This window comes from Gymnogyps californianus, chromosome 2, assembly GCF_018139145.2.
Source record: "Gymnogyps californianus isolate 813 chromosome 2, ASM1813914v2, whole genome shotgun sequence".
NCBI lineage: Eukaryota > Metazoa > Chordata > Aves > Accipitriformes > Cathartidae > Gymnogyps > Gymnogyps californianus.
Window position 1 is genome coordinate 94,311,258 of NC_059472.1, and position 20,785 is coordinate 94,332,042.

General features: G+C 43.2%; 1 protein-coding gene across 1 annotated transcript in view; it reads right to left on the reverse strand.

The window, feature by feature from the left end:
• F13A1 (coagulation factor XIII A chain) overlaps positions 1-20,785 on the reverse strand; it is a 58,056-nt gene that overhangs the window by 19,493 nt on the left and 17,778 nt on the right. The window contains exons 4-8 of the mRNA XM_050892017.1: positions 19,812-20,063; positions 13,532-13,650; positions 7,855-7,962; positions 5,154-5,328; positions 1,300-1,438 (exon numbers count right to left, since the gene is read on the reverse strand). Coding sequence (XP_050747974.1) covers positions 1,300-1,438; positions 5,154-5,328; positions 7,855-7,962; positions 13,532-13,650; positions 19,812-20,063 — 793 coding nt within the window. The remainder of the gene's footprint in view (positions 1-1,299; positions 1,439-5,153; positions 5,329-7,854; positions 7,963-13,531; positions 13,651-19,811; positions 20,064-20,785) is intronic.

Below are 20,785 nucleotides of genomic sequence, written 5' to 3' on the forward strand. Positions count from 1 at the left end.
GCCAAGTACAGGGGGACAATCACTTCCCTAGTCCTGCTGGCCACACTATTTCTGATACAAGCCAGGATGCTATTGGCCTTCTTGGCCACCTGGGCACGCTGCTGGCTCATATTCAGCCGGCTGTCCACCAACACCCCCAGGTCCACTTGGAGATATTCAAAACCCAGCTAGACACAGCCCTGAGCAATCTGCTGTAGCTGACCCTGCTTTGAGCAGGGGGGTTGGATGACTTCCAGGGGCCACTTCCAGTCTTGACTACTCTGTGATGCTGTGATACAAGCTTCAGATGTAAATGAACCTAATTGTTTTCCTTAGATTCCCTCTTGGTAACAGATTATGGAAATCACATAAGAGAGGTTACAGCAACAGGTTCAGTCATTTCCTCCACCACAGAATGGGTTTATTACAGTTTTAATATAAAGACTTCCAGAGATTAAGTTATTAATGAAACATGCTGATGAGCGGCTATGCTGATGAGTTGAAGATATCATTGACACAAATCAGGTATATTAACACTGAACAGGACAAGTATCTCCTGAATATAGGAATATAGAGGTCACATTCACTGCTTCACTCTGAGGAGGAGAGGCTTGATGCTCAATAACTCACACGTCATTTCTACGAAACACAGCATATAATCAATATATGCTACACTTCTCCTGTCAGACAGGAGAGAGTAAGAGTTCGAGGAGCAAGTTAGAGGACTGTCTTCTCCAAAAGAATACGTAGACTCCATTTCTTGTTCCTAGGGAGTTTTCTTTTTATAAATCTGGCGATAGCATTTCAGTAACTTGTATGATACCTTGGCTTTTTTCTTTTTCAGTTGAACTGGATTTATTTTGGAAAGTATCTATTTGCGACAGTGACTACATGTACACAATGTAAAACCAGCCTACAAATGTGGGAACTGGGCAGAAGCAGGACAAGAAGGGTGTTTTTCCATAGATATTGAGGTATCCCTTTGAGCGTGGCTCCAGACTGATGGAAGTGCCCACCCTACCCCTTTCCATTTTTAGAAACGGCCTGGCCCTAAGGAGCACAAACCCATTCCAGCTCTCCTCCAATGTGCTTAAATGTGCACTGTATGGTAACATTAGTAGTGGGATCCCATAGGGCTTGTCTCTTTACTTGACAAGCACTTCATATTAGTCAGCCTACTAACAATCCATTCATTCTGTTTTACATAAGCTAGCAGTGTTCTTTAATGTCCAGAGAAATAAATATACCACAGGCATTGCTGTCATGTTTTTTACTACTTATATAGTTGACACATTAAAGGCATTTGCCAGGAGAACTCACCAGACAGAGTCTTTTGTAATTTTGGTGTCCACTTTCCCTTCATCATCCAGAAAGAAGTCCAGCTGTAAATTGGCGTTGTTATCATGGGCAGAAGCATAGTTGGTAACGAGTCTTGCAGGTATCCCCAAGCATCTCAGAACTGTGGCAAAGAGAGAAGTGTGATGAGAAGGACAAATATGAAGACTGTGCTTATGGATGACAGGATGAGAGGAGACAAACTATTAATAAGTAGAATAAAATGGGAAAACTCAGTCAAGTCAACACAAATAATTCCTCCTATCTGTCCTTATACAGAATAGGTTAAGTATCTTATTTGGTCCCAAAATGATGAGCATTCAAGATATGTAATGGTATAATGGTTATAACCTAAGCAGCTGATTACCAGTAGTTTTAGAACAGTCTTGCATAGTGACAGCACTGTAGCTTTTCAAGGCAAATCTGGGTGCAATGGGTCAACTGCATGACCAAATGTGGTATAAAGAAAAATAAGTTTGAGCTTGCAAGAAATAATACAAAATATATTAGGTCTCCTAGTATCAGTAACCCAGGAGAATCAGGAGGCTGTGCTAAAAGGAAAACTAATAGAAAGTATCTCCTTTTGGTTGATTTGGAGTTTTCCTGTTTGACATCTGCCGTCAGAAGGGATCTGGAGAACACAAAGAATAAAGCAGAAAATTATTGCTAACAAGGGGGAAAAGCTGCATTATTTGCAAGTGAAATGTCAGAGTTAGAGAGTTTGAAGAAAATGCATTACATATTTTGTATTGATTGCTAAGTAATAGTATTTTGGAGTCAATAGTCCTTTCCCATAGAGGATCTTAAAATACAATAAAAAAAAAAAAGCCCCTACCCCTAAATCTCGGACCATCACAATGTAGCACTGATGACTCTTCTCCCCATATGACAAGTGGTAAATTTGGGAAATGTGGAAACGCTATGGCTACGTCTGCAGTGCAGTAGTGCATCATTAGGCTTCTGTGTTTGTGGTGCACCCTGGCTGATAAATAGGCATGGAGCATGGCCCCGAGGGGGGAGTGGGGCTGCAGGGTGACACATCATCTCAGCTTCTCCAGATGAAATATTTTGTCTCTCAGCCAAAAAAAGTTCCTGTTTTCCAATTTAGCTGCCAACATGGTTCTGCAGAAAACAGGGGGTTTTTTTGGAAAGGGAAAACATATTTATTGAAAATCCTATTTAAAAATAGTTCCGATGCTGCAATGTTGAACAGCCCTTGCTGCTACTGCTGGGTTTTGTATATTCATTAGTGTCACTACTGTGACTCCCAATAAAGTGTAATGCTGCACATTCATCTCAAGTTCCTGGATGACAAATTACCTGGATGCATCCAATACCATATGTACCTATTGATTAAACTTAATTCAAGTGCCCTCCCAGGCTTCCAGCACGAGCCATCAGGGCTCATTGAAAATAATTTGTCTGACAATTTCAAGATTAATGACCATTTTTCAGAATGTTTTAGCATTTTTAACGGATGACTATCCAGAGTGTACAATATAGTAACCTTGGAAAGCTGGACTGGTCACAATGTTAGAACATCAGCAGCTCTGAGAAAGACTCAAACTCAGCTCAAAACAATCCTTTTAGTTGCACACAGCTGTTTGGACCCTTGCTGTCCTCTCTGTGCAGTGGTCAGCAGCTGGACGTATCAGTGGCCACATATCAGATCAGCCACTGGACAACATTTTCATTTCATAATGCTCAACAAACTTCATACTTCAGCAATCCTTGCAGCAGTACAAAGTGCCAGGTCTCTGACTTGACTAACTTAGTCAGCAAACCGAGTCTAGTTTTGCCCCAGAGAAATACACCTCTCCTTTTAACACAGCAGGCTCTGGGCCTCTGCTGCATTGCCTCAGTTTCACAGTGGCCTGCAGGCAAAATACTGCGTAGTGGTGATTCAGTGCCAGTGCGGGGGGAAGGTGGGAGAACTGATGTGTGTGTCTGTCTGTGATCTAGAGAAACCCAGATGAGGCAGCGGGCAGAGAAGACAAAGTGGCCTGTAGAAGCCACTGTGAGGAATTGCATCCATAGGAAACATTTGCAAGAGTCTTTTCAAACACATTGCGTTGCGCAGAGGCTGAGGAGCATCAAGTACAGACTGCAGACCTCAGCGAAGGAAGTAGACATCTCTCAGGTTCTTTGGATGTGGGTAATTGCTCATTATCCAACTGCACCAGGAATAAAATGAACCATTTCATGTGTCGAAGGACAGAGCACCTGCCAGCACCTCCCCAAATCAAAACACGAACCTCTCCAGATATATGGAAGAGATGCAGAGAAACCTGAAATTGCATCCCCCGCCGCAGCTGTGAGAAGTGTGTGCCAGCAGAAGGCTAGGTGGTCAGAAGACAGCTTTATTTCCAAGGTCCTTACTGTTTTGAATAGCTTTTGAACTACCTCAGGTAACCAAAATGAGTTATGAAATTCAATTATCCAGATTGGAGGAAAATTGTATACAAAATGCAACATACATGTACAGAACAGGAAAAAATAAAGTGAAAATGCAGAGATGTCCAGGGCTGCCTGAGGTTGAAGAACCAATCTTGTAACTTGTCATTAATTATTCAATTTCCATGTTTGCTGCAGAAGATGGGTGATTAATATTCTTAATTTTTGATAGAAGTATAATGCAAAGAGAAGTATAGTGCGATTCCTTGAGACAGCAACATGTGACAGTATTGAGACAGATGAAAAAGGGAAAGGTTTCATGGAGAGTCTTTCTGTAATTTCCTTTTCACATCTTAAATACAAGGACCAAAGCTTAGACCTTCAGCTGTGGCTGAAAAGTACTTGATGAAAAGTAGGCTCCAAGCCTGCAGAAATACCCATTGTGTCCCCCTAGTCCTAAGCTGATCTGGTCCCTCCCAGTTTGATACTTAAAGGCATATGTTGTAAGTGCTTCTAAGGAAGATCATCTGGGCTTAAGACAGACACTTTTAGTTTCCATTCAGCTTCTTCTATTGGCAGGTCCCAAAGGCAGAGGAACTGCTTGACTGGCTCTACATTGGCACTTGACATAAGCATTGCTTCCAATGTCTGGCCCCCATTATCTGTATAATGCACATTTTTTACACTCCCAAAGTCTTTCTTGACCGCTAATACGCTGCAGTGTGTTCCAGTGTATTAGCAGATGATGTTGTTAGGAAGTGCTAGACAGTAAAAAAATGGGACCAATCCGACACTGCTTTCCCTACTAGGTTTTACAACCTGCAACACCCCATTTGCTGCAACATTGGAACTCTAGTTTGAGCAAGTGTGTTTAGACTTAACATTGTAGTGCTAGACAATTCATAAACCAGGCCAGCATTTTCCTCATTGTTCTGACTCACAAACCCCATAGAAAATGTTAACAGTGCTGAGCAGACAGATGCTGGGACAGTGCACATCAGTTTTGCTAGGAACAATCCTCGGTAGGTGAGATTTGGCCTTTCTGGAGCAGAAACACCATCACATATCCCATATTGGGTAATAGTTTTATGTTGCAGGTCTAGATAACAAGGCTCCTGTTCATCACAGATTTCCTAACAGAAATGTGGACTGTGCCAAAAGACTAACTTTCTCTCTCCCAAACTTACCCTTGTGAGTCACTGAACACATTTTACTGAACAAATAAATAGTTAACAGATTTGTGTGGAAGAGTAGCCGAACTGAAGGAGATGCCAAAGGTTTATTTAAAGACCGTGTATTTTAGCCATGTATTTTTAAGTATCATCTCTACTATTTACACCTGAGCTCCACAGAGGCAGGAAGTATTTCAGTTAGTTTAACCTAAAAGCTCTCTCTATTATGCAAGAATTGCACAGCAGCATGGAGCTTTTCTCACTGATACCTACATGTGTTGAAGACACCAGCAAAGACCCAGCACTGGCCGTATCGCACAGGTTGCTTAGAACTGTAATACTCCAACAGAATGTCCACGCTTCCTGTCCAGGCTGAAGGTGCGACACCATAAGTGTATGTATTGTCCCAGGATCCAGCAATCACTCCATTGTCATCCCTGGAGTTGATCTAAAGACAAAGGAAATGAGCATTAGGGATGTCAGAGACTGAATAATAAAGAGGTCTTTAACCCAGCAGACAAAGATAGGATGGGAGAGACTGAATATAGCCAAGTTTAGGCTAGAAGTAAGACAGAAATATTTAATTATGAAGGTAGGAGATGAATAGAACAATCTTGCTATGGGCCATGGATTCTCTATCACTGAACAATTTTGAATGAAGGTCAGACACTTAAAAATAATGGTGAAATTAAATCACCATGCTGAGCATCCATGTTGTCAGTTTAGTAATTTTTATTAATATTGAACATGCTTACTGCTATGTATTTTTAATAAACATGATCAGTTATACACTGATAAGCAAGCCTCAGAAATATTAAGCTAGATTCTTTCCTAACATCGTCTCTTTTTCTGCCCATATCAGCCCAGAGATTTTAATAAAATCACTCCTGATTTACAGCGGATTGAGAGAAGAAGCAGTCCACTGTTATTTTTAGAGTAGAAACTAATTTCTTCGGTCCAGCACACATGAAAACAAGAAGGAATCTGCTGTGTAAGTTTTCCCCTGGTAAGATTATACAAAGCAAGGAGTTTTGCTGACTAATGGCTATACTGATAGGCATTAACGAGCAATACATCTCCTAGCTGCAATTTGAACCAAATCAGTTGAGGCTGTGCAAAAAGCTCATTCGCTCTGTACCTTTTAATTATGCTAATGTGGAACAGCTACACGCCAGCCAAATAAATCACAATTCTCATTTAAAAGCTTTTGGCTGGATTAACTACTGTTTTATAATTAGCAAATCAACTTCCTGTGAACCCTAGGACTGAATAAAGATAAGTATTCAGAGTCATAACCAAAGGGTTAAGGGGTTGTGCCCAACTCGTTGTGGGAGACATGCCAAGAAAAGAGGCACTTCAAGGACAGGGCAGCATGTTGATCTTCAGGCTCTCCTCTGGCTGTAAAGAGAGGAAGAAGGAGGTGACTCTACCTGCTCTGCAACATCAAGAAGCCTCAGAAAGATCATAGCATGGGGGCACCTCCTCAGATGAGCTCAGCTCTATCACATTTCAACTTGAGCAAGAATGAGGGTAGGGAACACAGGTGGGACTTCAGCACCTCTTGGCCACTTCTTACTGAGGTCCAGATTTCAGACGGCCAAAACTCCCACCCAGCTATGACCTAATCCTGCAGATTAGACCTAAAGTCCATTGACTCCTGGATTTCCAATGGTGAACTTCTCCACCTCCCTAAAATGACTGAGTGGCTCAAAACCTAAGTAATATCCAAGCCCTTTTTGGGTTCATAAACTTTGTGCTATTCTCCCCTTAGGGCTTCCACGGTCCCTGCACAAGGGACTCTTTACATCTACTAGCCCAGTGATGAGGGAACCACATTCAATTCTTACTTCTATCTGAAGGTCTGAAGCCATATTTCTAACGCCTGGGATGAAAGAACTAGCCAAAAGGTTAAAAAGAAAGAGAAGTGGGGATGTTCTCAATACTTCTTGCTGCAGCTATCCTATTTAACATGATGCTATGCAAGATTCAGCATGTGGCACTGAGAAGCTGGAGATCCCATTTCAATGTCATCTAAGACAAAGAGCTCATTCTCTTAAAGCCTGGGCAAATGCTGTAACAAGTGGCTTAAAGGATCATCCATCTCCAGCAGCCATGTTTTGTGGACAGTCTATTTTAGTAGCTGACTTGAGAGAACATCTAACGATGCTAGCTCCATGACTGGAGTATTATTCTGGGAAGCAGAAGGCATCAGTTCAGACCTTTATAAGGCAGAGGAGAGGACTCAGCCTCTGCCTTCCACATCCTGGATGAGACTTCCATCTTGAATATTAGGGATGGGGCTGCTCTTGCACCCATAGCATGAGTCCTGGTGCCTAGCAGCTGGAAAGAATGGAGATGTGGAAAGTCTCCTCCTTACTCTTTGCTTCTGGTTATTTTAGGTACTTCCATTCTGAGTGCAGTAAGTTTTGTGGAGTCCATGTTTAAGAGGACAGCCCTCACAGTGTTTTCTTCTGGGGCCAAGGTAGCGCACATAAATGTTCTCAGACTGACTAGGCCATTCGGGGCTTAAAAATCAGATACAGTAACACCTGCCATTGCAGTGTCTTAAGATCCTGTTGAGGATAGTGCTGGAGTCCACATAAAGTCTCTCAGTTCCCCATCCCAAATACCACCCATCATGCCGCCTTACTGTCCATGGCAGAAATAGCTTTCTCAATTATCTCAGCTACCGGGAAGTGAGCACAGTGTCACAAGAAATGCTATCATGCCTGGAGTGCAAAGTCTAAAAGTGGCTTTCCTACCAGTGAGGTACCATTCTCAGGAAAAGGCGATGAGCCGACTTAAATATTTCAGTTTTAGTGGAGCGAAATAAAATGCCAGACCCCAGAGGTCAGAATGGACAATTGATCTGGCACCTGTTGGATTGAGCACATCGGGGCATGAGGGCCAGTTAAATCAGCCTGGCTTTGATTTACGAGTCGCTTCTGACACATATTAGGCATCCATTACATACCACTGCAGAGGCAACACGGCAGATTTTGATTGGGTTTCCGCGCCCAGAGAGCTCCAGTTCTGCCTTGTCCATCAGGAATAGGCAAGCATCCAGAATATTTTCTTCAAACTAGATAAAAGAAAATAAAAAGGGAAACAGAGGGAAAATTGAGTCACTTTTTATTCTGGAAAGCAAAGGCAAAGTTATTTTTCATTGTTGTTATAATAGCTGATCAGCTTCAAAATTAGCCAGTCAAGTCAAAGTTCTGTGTTTAAAAATACAAGTTTTCTTCTAGAATAATCGCCCATGTATGGCAAAAAAATGTGAGAGGCTGTGAGGGAAAAGAGAGTGTAATTTTCAACTCAATCTCAGTCCGGTTTCCAGAAGGTTGAAATGACAACACAGCCTTTCTGACAGGACATAAAATTTTAAGTGCTAACAAGTATATAATAGGAAGATATTATAATAATAACTACAAGAAGCTAGTCTGCTCATGAAGGACTTCATGTCCTTCACAGATTCCAGACCTGTTAATTTCAGGACTTCTCTGACACAGCCAATGCAATGCTGGGAAGTTGAACAATAAGTGGTTTTCCAAAGTTAATTTTAAGACACTTTCATTTTAAAATTAATTTTAAAATCTGTTTAAAATTGACAAGCCAAAAGCTGATTATATAGATTAATCCTGGTCTACGAAACTTAGACATCAAAAATACCAAGTGACCTAAAGTAGTCTTCTTCAAAAATAGAGTGAAAAGGTACAATTTCTTCGATCCAGCATGAACAAGCACAAGAATGAATTGAGGGCAGAGGTGCCTAAATAGACCAGAAACCATTTGTCACAGAACTTGCCCTGCAATGTATTTCATTTTCCTTAGGAGAAACTGCATAGCAAAGGAAAATACCTCTGTCCCCCGGAAAACGGTAGGAGACAGGGAAACGCACATTAATAAAACAAGTATCTTCTAGACACACAATCTTATATTAACATTCAAGGCTGCAACAGAAACTCCACGGAGCTTGTCCCCTTGCCGTGTTAAGTTTTATGTTCTATGGTTGCATCCTTAAAGATATGATTCACGCTAACAGGATTTTTGCTCTCATGCTGCTACTAGAGCTGGATTGATTTTGCAGCTGTCTCCAGCCTGGCTCAGGGCTCCTTGGCAGATAAGGGTGATCTGAGTTTTGCCTCGTGAAGAAAGTGAGCAAGAGCCCAGACCAAGCTGCTGCTTTGGCAGCCCGAGGAGAGGCAGAGGAGAAGGAAGAGTGAGGCCAGAGAGCTGAAAAGGAAGCCCCAAAGAGTCAAGACTGCTGCTGATGCTTCAGGGAAAATGGGAGGGATGGGGGTGACATCCCAGGCAGCAGCCAAGCTTTGGCATAAGCCAAGAAAGCGGAGGCACCACCATGTTTCACCACCCTCAGCCATTTCCTGGCCAAGGAAAGTCCTTTTCTTTGCCTCTGCCTCGAGCCTGCCTGGCTCTCATTGCTCAGGGTACCACAGCCGGCTGTATGGATCCTTTTCAGCAAACGTCTTCCAAGGCAGCACACCTCTCTCATCATCAGCCACACTTGCATTGAATTACTTTCTCTGGAGCAGACATTCACTAGCGAGTAACACCTTATAATCTGAGCAAAACTGAATTCATGGTGTTTTGTCAAATAGGGAAAGAGGGATCAGTGTTTCCCAGGAACCTACTCCTAATATTGTATCATCCCTGGGAAGCTGAATAATTGCACAGTAGACTCTCCAGTCCACTCCACTGGTATGAGATGTAAATAATCTGGGGTGAATGACCGTGCTGTGGGGACCCTCCTTCCCAAGGAGAATCCTCACAACAGATAATGTAAACTCTGGGCCCTGATAGTCGTCCTCCCTGCTCCTGCTTCAAGTTCACTTTTCTTCTGGTCTGGCCCAATGATTTATCACTTTTACCAGGATCAAAATCTGCTTTCTGCACTCCAAGTCATCAGCAGTGCCTAAGACCTGAGTTAAATCAATACAAAGTTTACCCTGCAAATTAAATCTTTCTCATCTACAGTTTATGAGACGCTGTCAATCTTGCTAGCGCATATGGAAATAATAAAGAGGAAAGAAATTGCTATCAGGGTTGTTGCCTTCCACCTTAGCATTTACAAAATGACATGAATGCATGTGAAATAACTGGATTAGCAGGAGAAGAGATAGGACAAGCTGTAAAGTCTAGCTGCCTTACACTGTTGCAATAATGTAGGATGCAGAGTAGCCTTAACTCTAAAGCCAGTTTTGCCCTTCTTCACTATCCAGGGATTTAAAAACATTAAATCAAACTAAATCAGTTTCCTGCTCTCACTCTTGGTATGAAAATGCTATCTAGAGGGAAGTGGAATAGAAACATAGCACTTGTAAGGCTGAACACCTCTGAAATGTCAGAGAAACCAGAGCAGCAGCAGGCAGCCAGGACAGGTGAGTGAACTTGGGCCAGGCACAGGCACTGCCTGCTCAACACAAGCTGAAATGGAAATAAACCAAATTCAGGACCAAGAAACTTTGGCAGAGCCACCTGGGAAAGACTGCAGATGGAAAACAAGGCATGAGAAAACACACAGGCAAAAGGACTCTGTCTGCACATGGACGTGCGTTGTGTTACAGAGCAATGCATTTAGTCGGGCTGGCCTTCACTGGGCATCCTCTTTCATGCTACCATGTTTCTAACAGATAACCTTCCATCTAAATCAAAGTAAGAGGGGCTGTATCAGCTTTTGCACTGTTTGAATTAGGGCTGTATTTCTCACAGTCAGTTGCAGGCAGATGTGATCTCATGTTGCTTATGGTCTGATCTGACCAAATGCACGTGCCGTAAAATTACATTTGCACAGTGGGCTGCAAAGCTAATGCAGCTCAGCGTGTGGACATGAGACAACTCACGATGGCAACAAGAACTCTATGCCTTTATTTTATTTTTCTCACAAAAAAACCCAAGGTTGAATGATCAATATAGCATCCAACTTCTGACATTTCTCAGCTAGAGAATTCCTATGTGCCTAGATTTCTTCCAAAGCCAAATTTCCCCTGAATCCCCTGTGGGCTTTTCTGAGTGACTGGCTATTTAAGTTTTCTTAGAAGAAAGGAATCACAGTCATGTTACAAGGAACACCTCCATCCTCATTCATTACAGCCATGTTTCAACTGGTTTGTTGTTTTTTCTTCCTTGGTCTATTTTGCTTGTCTTTCCTCCTCTCATGTTGATGCTGCTCATTGAAGACATTCTCGCAGCAGCTGTGAGAATCATCTCCCACTAGTAACCCAGTTTCGAACTGTATGTTCCTTTTTAATTTACAACCTGAGTTAAAGCTTCCAGCTGTCATTGTTCAAAGCAATTTTTTAGCCTAAGAATATTACCATGCACAAGTCTATCTGTATTTTTGTATATGACCATATACCTTTCACTTCTATGACTGTATGTGGCCTTATGCTTTTTACTTACACTGTTATACAGGGCTATATATCATAAATACAAAATGCATACTTGTATGATATATCCACAATATAGGCCTTGCTGCTAGTATTTTCACTCACTCACAGCAATGCTCTTAACATCCAGGATTGCTGAAAATGAGGGAGATGCATGTTTTTAATGGTTGGAAATTGTCAGGGTAAGATCAGGAACATCACATCTTCCATCTCACTGAAAGTGAGGGAACCAGAAGAATATTTCTCCATTGCTTTGCAGTTTGAGATGGCTGTTACACCCATACAAAATTATTGATTCCATTAAAACTCTTGGCTTGGGCCCCTTTGATGCATCTGCCTCACTCAGTTTTCACATGGGCAAGTGACAGCAAAAGGTGCACCACAGCACGGTGTGGAAATCAGGTCCTCCAATTTCAGACAACACAGGAATGAAAGTACATGACAAAGGGCTATGGAACAGCCCTAACCTCCCAGACAGAACTACCTCCTAGCAAAACCAAATAAATAATGCAGGTTCTCAAGGGAGGCTGGTGTTTGTGTCAGGAAGGTGCCAGATTTGCAGAATATAAGCACCTCAGGCCAAGCTGCCATAGGCCATAAATTCAGCATCTTAGGACATAAATCCAGCAGCCGGTTTAAGCAGCACCTTCCACCTCCAGCCACTCATTCCTCTCTCTCCCTTCTCTCTCCCTCCCTCTTACATCTGTCACAGAGTGAATCCCAAATCTAGGAACAGAGCAAGCCCGAAAAATAACCCAGGTGGGAAAAAAAAAAAATCAAGGAGATGCTTATTCAGCTAGATCAGCTCTCCAGCCTGATTCACTGCACGGCTGCACAAGCACTTGCAGGGGGAAGTAAGGGCCAGGAGGGGGCATTTTTGGTCAACTTAAATGCACACCTAGCTTTGGCCTCAGGATCTGGTTCCACATCTCTTACATCAGAGGCGCCATCAGCTTATGGAATTGCTCCCCCCCACACCTTATTTAAGGGTTATTTTTATCTCAGTCAGGATGACAGTCAGACCCCGCAAACAACGGCAGTGACACAACCAAAGGAATGGTGCCGAGGCAGGAACTCCCTAAGGCAGTGCTGCCGCAGGAAAAAAGATGAAATTGTACCCTTAAATAAGGAAACAAGAGAGATGTGAGTTCAAAGAGCTCTCCAGGGCAAGCACACTGGCAATCCATCCAGCTCAAGCTTTGAGATTGTCTTTAGCTGAGGGAAAGAAAGCAAAGCAAGAAGGCCCCTTCTGCAAGGCTGTGCCGGGGAGGTGCCACAAAAACGGAATGGATCCATCATCATATCATTAAGGAAATATTTCAATACTTTCTTAATTGTGCTGTTGTGAAAATCCAGGAGGTGAGGTGAGCAGAGTCCACCATGTCCAATAACTGTCCATTGGAGCCCCTCTGAGTGACAGCTAGAGTTAGTTTTGCTCATTTTGATTCTGCTCATTAATGCCTTTTTTCCATTCTCACACAACAACTTAACTCTTTCATCCCATAGGGATTTTCAGGCTGGTTAGTGCTTACAAACAGATTGAGGTAAAATAGGCAAGCAAGCAATAGGAGTCTGATGTTATCGAAGGCACACCAATACTGCACACGAGCCTGGCGGGGGGTGTTTCCCACAGGCTGCAAGAGGCTACTGGAGACTGATGTTGTCAAGTCTAGGCAGCAAAGGGAGAGGTTCCCCCCCACTTCGTCACTGTGGCAAGGAAATTTAAAACTCTGGGATTAAATCCCAGTTTGCCACAGGAACCCTGTGACAAGCTGACACCCCCACCCCCACGCCCACGCCCCCCCACAGATGAGAATAATTTCCATCAAGTTGCTAGAACTAAAAGAAGGAGTCAAAAAGCAACACAACCTATTGCTGGAAAAAAAAAAAAATCATCTCTCTACTCTTTCACCAAATCGGTTTGATCCTGAAGCAGAAATAATGTAGCAGCAGAAATACTGCTGCACTGTGGAAACCTCAGCTAATGATTCTAACTTCCAAGAGGCAGCCTCTTAGTATCTGAAATATGCCCCTAAAACAAGATCTTTAAATATTAGCTATTATAACATTGCTTTTCTGGATTAGGCGTATACCCACTTCATACAATTTTAAAACTATGCCCCTTGTCTTTCCGAAGGAGAGATCAATAATGCACTCCAGAGCCCACAGTCTCAACCACAGTCTAGTGTCAATTAAATTCACTTGCTGTCCTGCTGGGAGCAGCCAGAGAAGGTCTAAATAGCTCACCTGACCATAACTCCAGCTTCTTAGTTTTATGTCGTTGATGTTTCCATGGAAAACAATACCAACATCATTCAGGACGTATTCTTCCCTTTCCTTCTCGTCATCCAGATACACGGCATCTTCTGCATCAGTTTACCAAAAATAAATGTTAACGCAGTCACTTAAGTTTTTATATAGGACAGATAAAAAATCTTAGCATATAGTACAGTCATCTTTGATGAAAAGTATCCTTCTTCCATCAAACAAAGCATTACTTGCTTCAACAGAGTACAAGAATAAGGAGGTAGTGACCCCAGTTAGGAATATGATATACAACTTAAAAGCATGCAAGATGCAAAAATGCTGACAATTCCTGCCTGTTTTCTCAGGATCTGCAAAGTATGATTAAAATGTCACATCTTATCAAGAATTTTATGATTACTGTGTACCACTAATTTAAAAGTTGGAGCACCGTGACGCAATTCTGCATCTGTACAAACAGATCAAAGAACAATTTCAAACCTATTAATGTTAATGGAAAACAGTTCAAGCCAAGAGATCTAAAGAAAAATCTGTAGTGCATTAAAAAAAATGCAATACAGTTTTTATAGTGTATTAACAGAAGAGTTTGATTGCTTTTTCTGTACGTAAGTTATTGACTGGAGTATCCCTCCCCCACATAGCTTGAGGAGAAATTCAAGTGTCCAAGTGAAAACTGGAAGTAATTGGAAGAGATCTTTATCAAAACATATACAAAGGGTATATCCTAGATTGGTCTTATATCAAGGGTCAAGAGCATATGTGTGGACCCTCACCCTGCAAACATGATTCACACACGTAAATAACCCATTATTAACATTCATAAACAACCCTAAATGACATGAAACTATTCAGATGTTCACAGGTAAGTATGAAGCAGGTCATGAATCTGTCACACTAGAATAGTTGAGGATTTCTTTCCTGTGCCAATGCTTGTATTTTGAGACTAAGAGATACAGCTTAACAATTAATAGTATGGGAATTAATTAATTTGAGGAAATCAGTAATGCGGTACCAGATAGCAAATTAAAGGGAAGCAATAACCTTTGATAGTTTGATACGGGCGAGCACAAAACTACCACTCACTACTGCCATAGTGGATTTCTTCAGCATCCCACTACAAATTACTAGAGGATCATTTCACTTTTAAAAGCCTATTGATTTGTTGTATTTTGTTGAAATGCAAATCAGATTTGTACTTCCTTGTAAACCTCATCCTCAAAAGCTTCTTCATTTGCCCATAAAACTGCAATTTGGCTGAAAATAAGCTAAAATCTGAGCCCTCTGAAAAAATCAATGGCAAAACTCACACTGGCTTCAGCTAGGTGAAGGGTTTTGCCAGTCATTTGTGCCAGCAGGGACTCTCATACTTATGAAACTGTATATTACATGACTTTTTTGAGGTCCAACTCCCAGCCCTAAACAAATCATAACATCCTACCAAAAATATTTCAGCTGTTACAGATCATCTAGGCTCTGTTTCATTCGGCTGGATCTACCTGATTTGCTGATTGAACAATTATATGCATTCTCTCACTGAGCTTTGGATTTTATTAAAGCATGTCCATACAAATGGTACAGAGAACACATTTAAAGGAGAACTCACACCTCTTCTGTAGAGTTATGCATTCAGTGGAGTGTGTGCATATGCCTTCTTGACAGCTGTTGTTTTCTTTCGGGAATTAAAAATATCAATATTGATCTGGTTGGTATCAATTGAGATGCTTATGTTATTTCGAGACTGCGTGATCTTTGCTAAATCAGATGAAAATTGATTAACTTCTCTGTCAATTATTTTAAAATATTTGTGTTTTTTGATAAAGTAAAAAGGGCTTCTGTGTTTCACAGAGAAGCCAGCTGCTTTGATTTTTGACAGCTTTCACTACCCTTGAGACTGTTTAGAAGAAAATACAAGGCATTTGTGACTACTTTGATGCTAAGCATGCTCTACATAGTACAACTCCTAATTATTTTGTGCAAGTGGAGGCTCACATTTGACAAGCAGAAGAATTCCACGGAAATATGGTGGGTTTGTTTGTTCTTTTTCTCTAGCAGTTTAGGGGTTTTTTTACTCACTTCTTTTATCCTGGGAAATTACTAAGACACTAGCAATGCTACAAAGAAGCAAATTAGCCTCTATGCTCTGTTTGAAGACGGATAAGGTGAAAGCACACTTCACGTGAAGACAGTACCGCAGGCGAGGAATCCCACTGAACACAGGCTCCTTGCAAAAGAGATGAGGAGTGCAGAGCCGCCCTTTTGATTTGGGAAGGTGAACAAGCATGAGAGGATGCTACCCAGTATGGGGGGACCCCATCCCCAGCACAGCAACCACCTGGAGTTGGAAATGTTATTTCTTCGTGCAGACAGTGACCGCTGAGCACAGCAGCACCAGCAGACGGGTGGAGGAGGAGGTGGCAGGCTTGCCCTGAGCACCCAGCCTCCCTTCGATGAGGTCCCGTGGGAATCCAGGAATGCAAGGCTGGGCCTCACTGGAACCACAAAACTCCCAGGCCTCTTGCTGGGAAGAGGACAGCGCTGTGGCAAACACAGAGCTGCAAGAGCTAAATACAGTTATCTACAAAATCCACTCCACCCAGGACCAAGATCAGTATGCTGCCTTGCAACTGCTAGTGCTTGCCTACATTAATGTAGCAGAAAGATGAAGCTCTGTGTGAATTTTACCCACATGGAATCTATGATACAAGAGATCAAATGTAAGATTTAGCTATAAACGCAAGAAAATGTTATTGGGCCAAATTTGGATGACTGGTAACACATGACAGGAGTCCAAAGTCAACCACGTTACTAATCCTCAAACTGTATTAGGACATTTAAGCAGAAGAAATGTGCAACTGACTTATGCAATAAGTTGCAATATATTTAATTGTTTAAATATAATGCACTTAGCAAGAGGCTTGGGTGAATGAAACGCACACCTCAGCCCACAGAGTCTGCAACTTACTCAGATACACTATGCATCTCCACCTGTGAGAGAGCCACACAAGCCAATGCAAGGTATTTTCCTGATAAGCACTGAGTGTTCCCCAGCAGCAAGTGGCTGGGACTCAGCACCTCCTTGGAAAGAGCTCACAATATCCAGATCAAAGGAGCCCTTCTCTGCTTTCATGTAGTCTGATACTGCTAAGAGTTAACTTAAACTCCAAGAAGTTATCCTTAACTACTTGCCTTTTGTATCTTCTGTTTCAGAACTGAAGAGGGCTCTGCATGCCCAAAAGCATATCTGTTTTTCCCAACTATGTCAGCTGGCTGAAGAAAGGATACTGCCTCTCCTCACAGGCTTTACTTTGCTTATTAAGTAATGCAAATTTCACCTGAGTATCTGAAATCTCGATCCACTAGCTTGCTGAATTCCCAGATGTTTGGGACTGGTGTATATCATTTTGCAGGATCAGGCCCTGCATCTGCATCTTTAAAGTATTCTTGGTGATCAGCTTTAAATGTAGCTAAGGGGATTAAAACATACAAAAGCATCTGATGATTTTGAAAGCAAAGTGCTCTGTAGCTGGACTGGTAAAGTATTCAAACTTGTTCTGAAACAGCAGAAAAAAACCCCCATCCCTGGCTAGGAAGATATGTCAAAACTGAACTACAGCGAGAAAAGGAGTAATAAGAAAGAGCACAAATGCCTCTGTCTTAAAGAAAAGCTCATACTGACACATTGATGTTTCTCCAAAATGATGAGTCAGAAAGCTGCGCTAGACACTGACAGAGCCCATACTCTGCTCCCTGCTATAACAATCCCCATTCATTCCTAGCATCAGCCTTCTCTCTTTTTAATGAGGCTTTTCACTCAGACTTTTCTGCTTAGCTATTAACCCAGCAAACAAGTCTAGGAGATTTTCAAACCATTGTTTTCTCTGCACTTTAACTGCCTGAGTTTTTATACCCTTTTGTCATTCCACTGAAAAATCTTTTCCAGCCAGGGATAAAGCGTGGAGGAACAGTCCCTGGTTTTCTAACATAAGGAAATGGGGAAAAGGCAGATATAGGAGCCAATTAGCCCAAACTACCTAGGAGTAAAAGTAGGGGCAAGAAATGAGAATAAATCCAAATCCAAATCCAAATGAAACATGCAGAAAACAAAAAGTACAATAGTCAGCAAGGGACAGGACCTGAAGTCATTGAGACACACCTGAACATGTAAGCTGGAGACAAAAACGTGGTCCTCCAGGGGTGACCCCGAGTTGCCTCCCCTGGGCCTGGGGGCACACAGCACATCCTTGCTGCCCAGAGACTCTCTTTTGCTTTCCTGAAGCAGAGCTTTTCCATCGGCCCTGCTGATGGCTGCTGCTGGAGGCAACTGCTGCATGTCTTGCTCCCTGCGGGTTTGCTCCCATGCTGTGGTTTTAATCTTGTTGGCTTTTGGCCCCATTCAGCTCAGGTGTGAGGGAGGGAGGGCATAGGAGAGCAAAGGGCCCATGTGCCATGAACAGAGATGGACCAGTCAGCACGCAGGGCTGGTGGGGAAGGAGGTGTGAAGAAGGGATTGATTTTCCCATTCCCATCCCCTGACTAGCACCTTGAATCAGCCTATGTGGTCCCAGTCACAGCACAGTGGGGTAGCCAAGCCCCCCACATCGCATTTCTTCTCTACCTTAGGGCTGCATGCAGCCCTAACTGGTTGTATGGTAATCGTGAGGCAACCTGAGGCAATTTAAAAAGCTTTTTCTTTGGAGTTTATCCCTTTCCAAAGATGTGCTGAGCCACTGCAGAGTCACCATGCTGGCTAACAAACTGGCTGTTGCGATACCCAGGACTAAGGCCAAGGGATGCTCTACCCTGGGGTGGAGAATTGCACCTCCCTAGCTGGAGCTGTGACAGGCTGATGATGCCTTCACAAACCTTGAGCAGTTTTGTCTGCTCACCAGTGGGTCATATCTTTGGCAATGATTCCTATCTTTCTCTTACACACTCTCCTTCCTCTCCCAGACTAAACTTCTAGCTTGCTGCTCTAAGGTACCTACCTCTATGCTGCTTTCAGAAGTATCTCATGGTGTTACGGGGCCTTGGGCCCTGCCCTTCCCTCCTGTTCCCGCTTAACTAACTCCGCTTTACTCAGCATTAACATATATCTTCCTAAATAATGCATAAGCTAATCATCGCTTATATTCCCTTGGACCAGGGGCAAGTAATGGATTCAGCACAAATCATTCAATGTACTGACAGTAGTGCAGCTGAATAATGGACTCTATTAATAATGCTAAACTTACTCGTCACTTGGTAGGATGGCCCTTGCTTCGTATGGGATTATTGGATGCAAATACTCTGCTAAAAAAATTGAAAGATGAAGGAAGGGTGGCAGGAGAATATTAAAGTTAGCTGGTGACCTAATATATATAACAATATGTATGACTTGGAGCCTTATAAGTGTTGGAAGCTGAGACACAGTGCTACAGCCTGTCAGAAGGCTGAGCCAAACCTCTCCAGTCCTCCTTGCCCTCTCCTTAAAGCCACACATAGAGTTCATTGGGTAAAATACTATTCTGTCAGCATAAGGGCTGATTTTACCTGGGATCCAGGGAGATTTAAAAAAAATAAATTGTTCTTCAACCCACTGGATTATAAAAAAAAGGCTTATTTGCAAAATGTTCTGTTCCTCACAGAGGACAGAGTTGCTGGTAATTAGTCACCACTAAAAGGGAAGTTATAAGGGCAAATGTCGTGTAGCAGCGGGAAGGCATCACCAGTGATGCCACAGAAGGTTGACTCCATCCAACCTGTGCAGGAGCAGCAGCTCCCATTGAATTCCTGCAGGCTTTCAGCTGCAGATGTTCAATCCTAAACGTGGCAATGTAACGCAACAGAGTATGGGACACTGCCACATCCTGCCCCACACTGAATCCCCGAAAAAAACATGCCCGTTTTGACTTGTCAGTTTAAGGCACACATAGGCAGGCAGAAGGCTTGCACTGATGCCTTTTCAAGTCAGAGCAAAGCCTTGGGGTATGTTTACTACGAGAAATGGAGCCTGAGCTGGTAAACACAGGCTTGGCCTCATAAAACTGCAGAGTGCAGCTACAGCAGAGGCACAGGTCTGCAGCACGGAGCCCCGCTCACACAGGGCTATTACCCAGCCTGAAAGACTTGCCTCTTGGCAGAGTTACTATATAATTTCCAGACCCAAACTGACTTGTCTTCAACCTCCTTGGTACCAAGCTCCCCTTCCTGGACCACCCCCTCCCAAAACCCAGTGAGCCCGGCAGCAGAAAGTGTGAACCTTTAATTCTGATAAGGTACTTACGCTGGCACCAGGGATTGAACAGGATATAAGTGTCAGTTGCCGAGTTTCTCTGTGTTCGGAGGATGCCAAAGGGAGTCAGGACAGCAACATATAGGCGAAACTTCCCAACGATGCAGGTGGCAGAGGACATGATGGACAGGTGAATGGAGTTGTTCTCCTTGTGGGTAATCTTGGCTCCCCATTCGCCGGGTTTCAGCACATCACCTACTAGGATCGGGATGTAGGTGCCTTTGTTTTGCTGTGGGTAGCGACCTGGAGAGAGAGGAGGGGATAACTCCATGAAGAGGTTCACCTTGTTTTGACAGTCTCTTCATTTCCTGGCAGTCCTCTATCCCTTTGTCTATTTTCAACGGAGGTGGCAAGTTTTAGTGGGCGGAAACCACCTCCCTCCCTCCTTGCTTCACACAGTGCCTGGTCACTTGGCAGTACGGCCGCATGAATACATGCAACACCTCCCAGCAGGCAGCCTGCGCAGACACCCCCATCCATCTCGCTTCAGCAAGCTTCAGTCCCTCTGGCTTGGGCACTGCCAGGAGTGTAGTCCTGGCAGCATGAGCAGTGGCTGTCCCAGGCTTTCCTTGCTCACCGTTGTTTATCCTAGTGCAGCAAGCTGCACTCCAGTTTGCTCCTTGCCTTGATGTCAGCTACACTGCTGGTAAGTTTAGGTAAGAGCCCCTTCCTCAGGTCAGAGGCACCCATCACCCTCGTCTCTAGCATGCAAGTGCCCACTGGGGCACGGACAGTGGCTTTGGGGCTTTTTAGCAGGGCAGAACCTCGTTCTTCTCACTGCACTACTGCGCTAAAAAGCCGAGACCAAGCACTCTTTCATGCAAATCCACACAGATGCAGGAAATACAAGTCAGTCCACCAGCAGATACCCAATGCTTAGTTCCTCTCGAGCATCCACTGCTCATGGATGGAGTGGGAACCAACTCTGGTCATCCAGAGTATAGAGGAGCACATCTGGGCTGGAT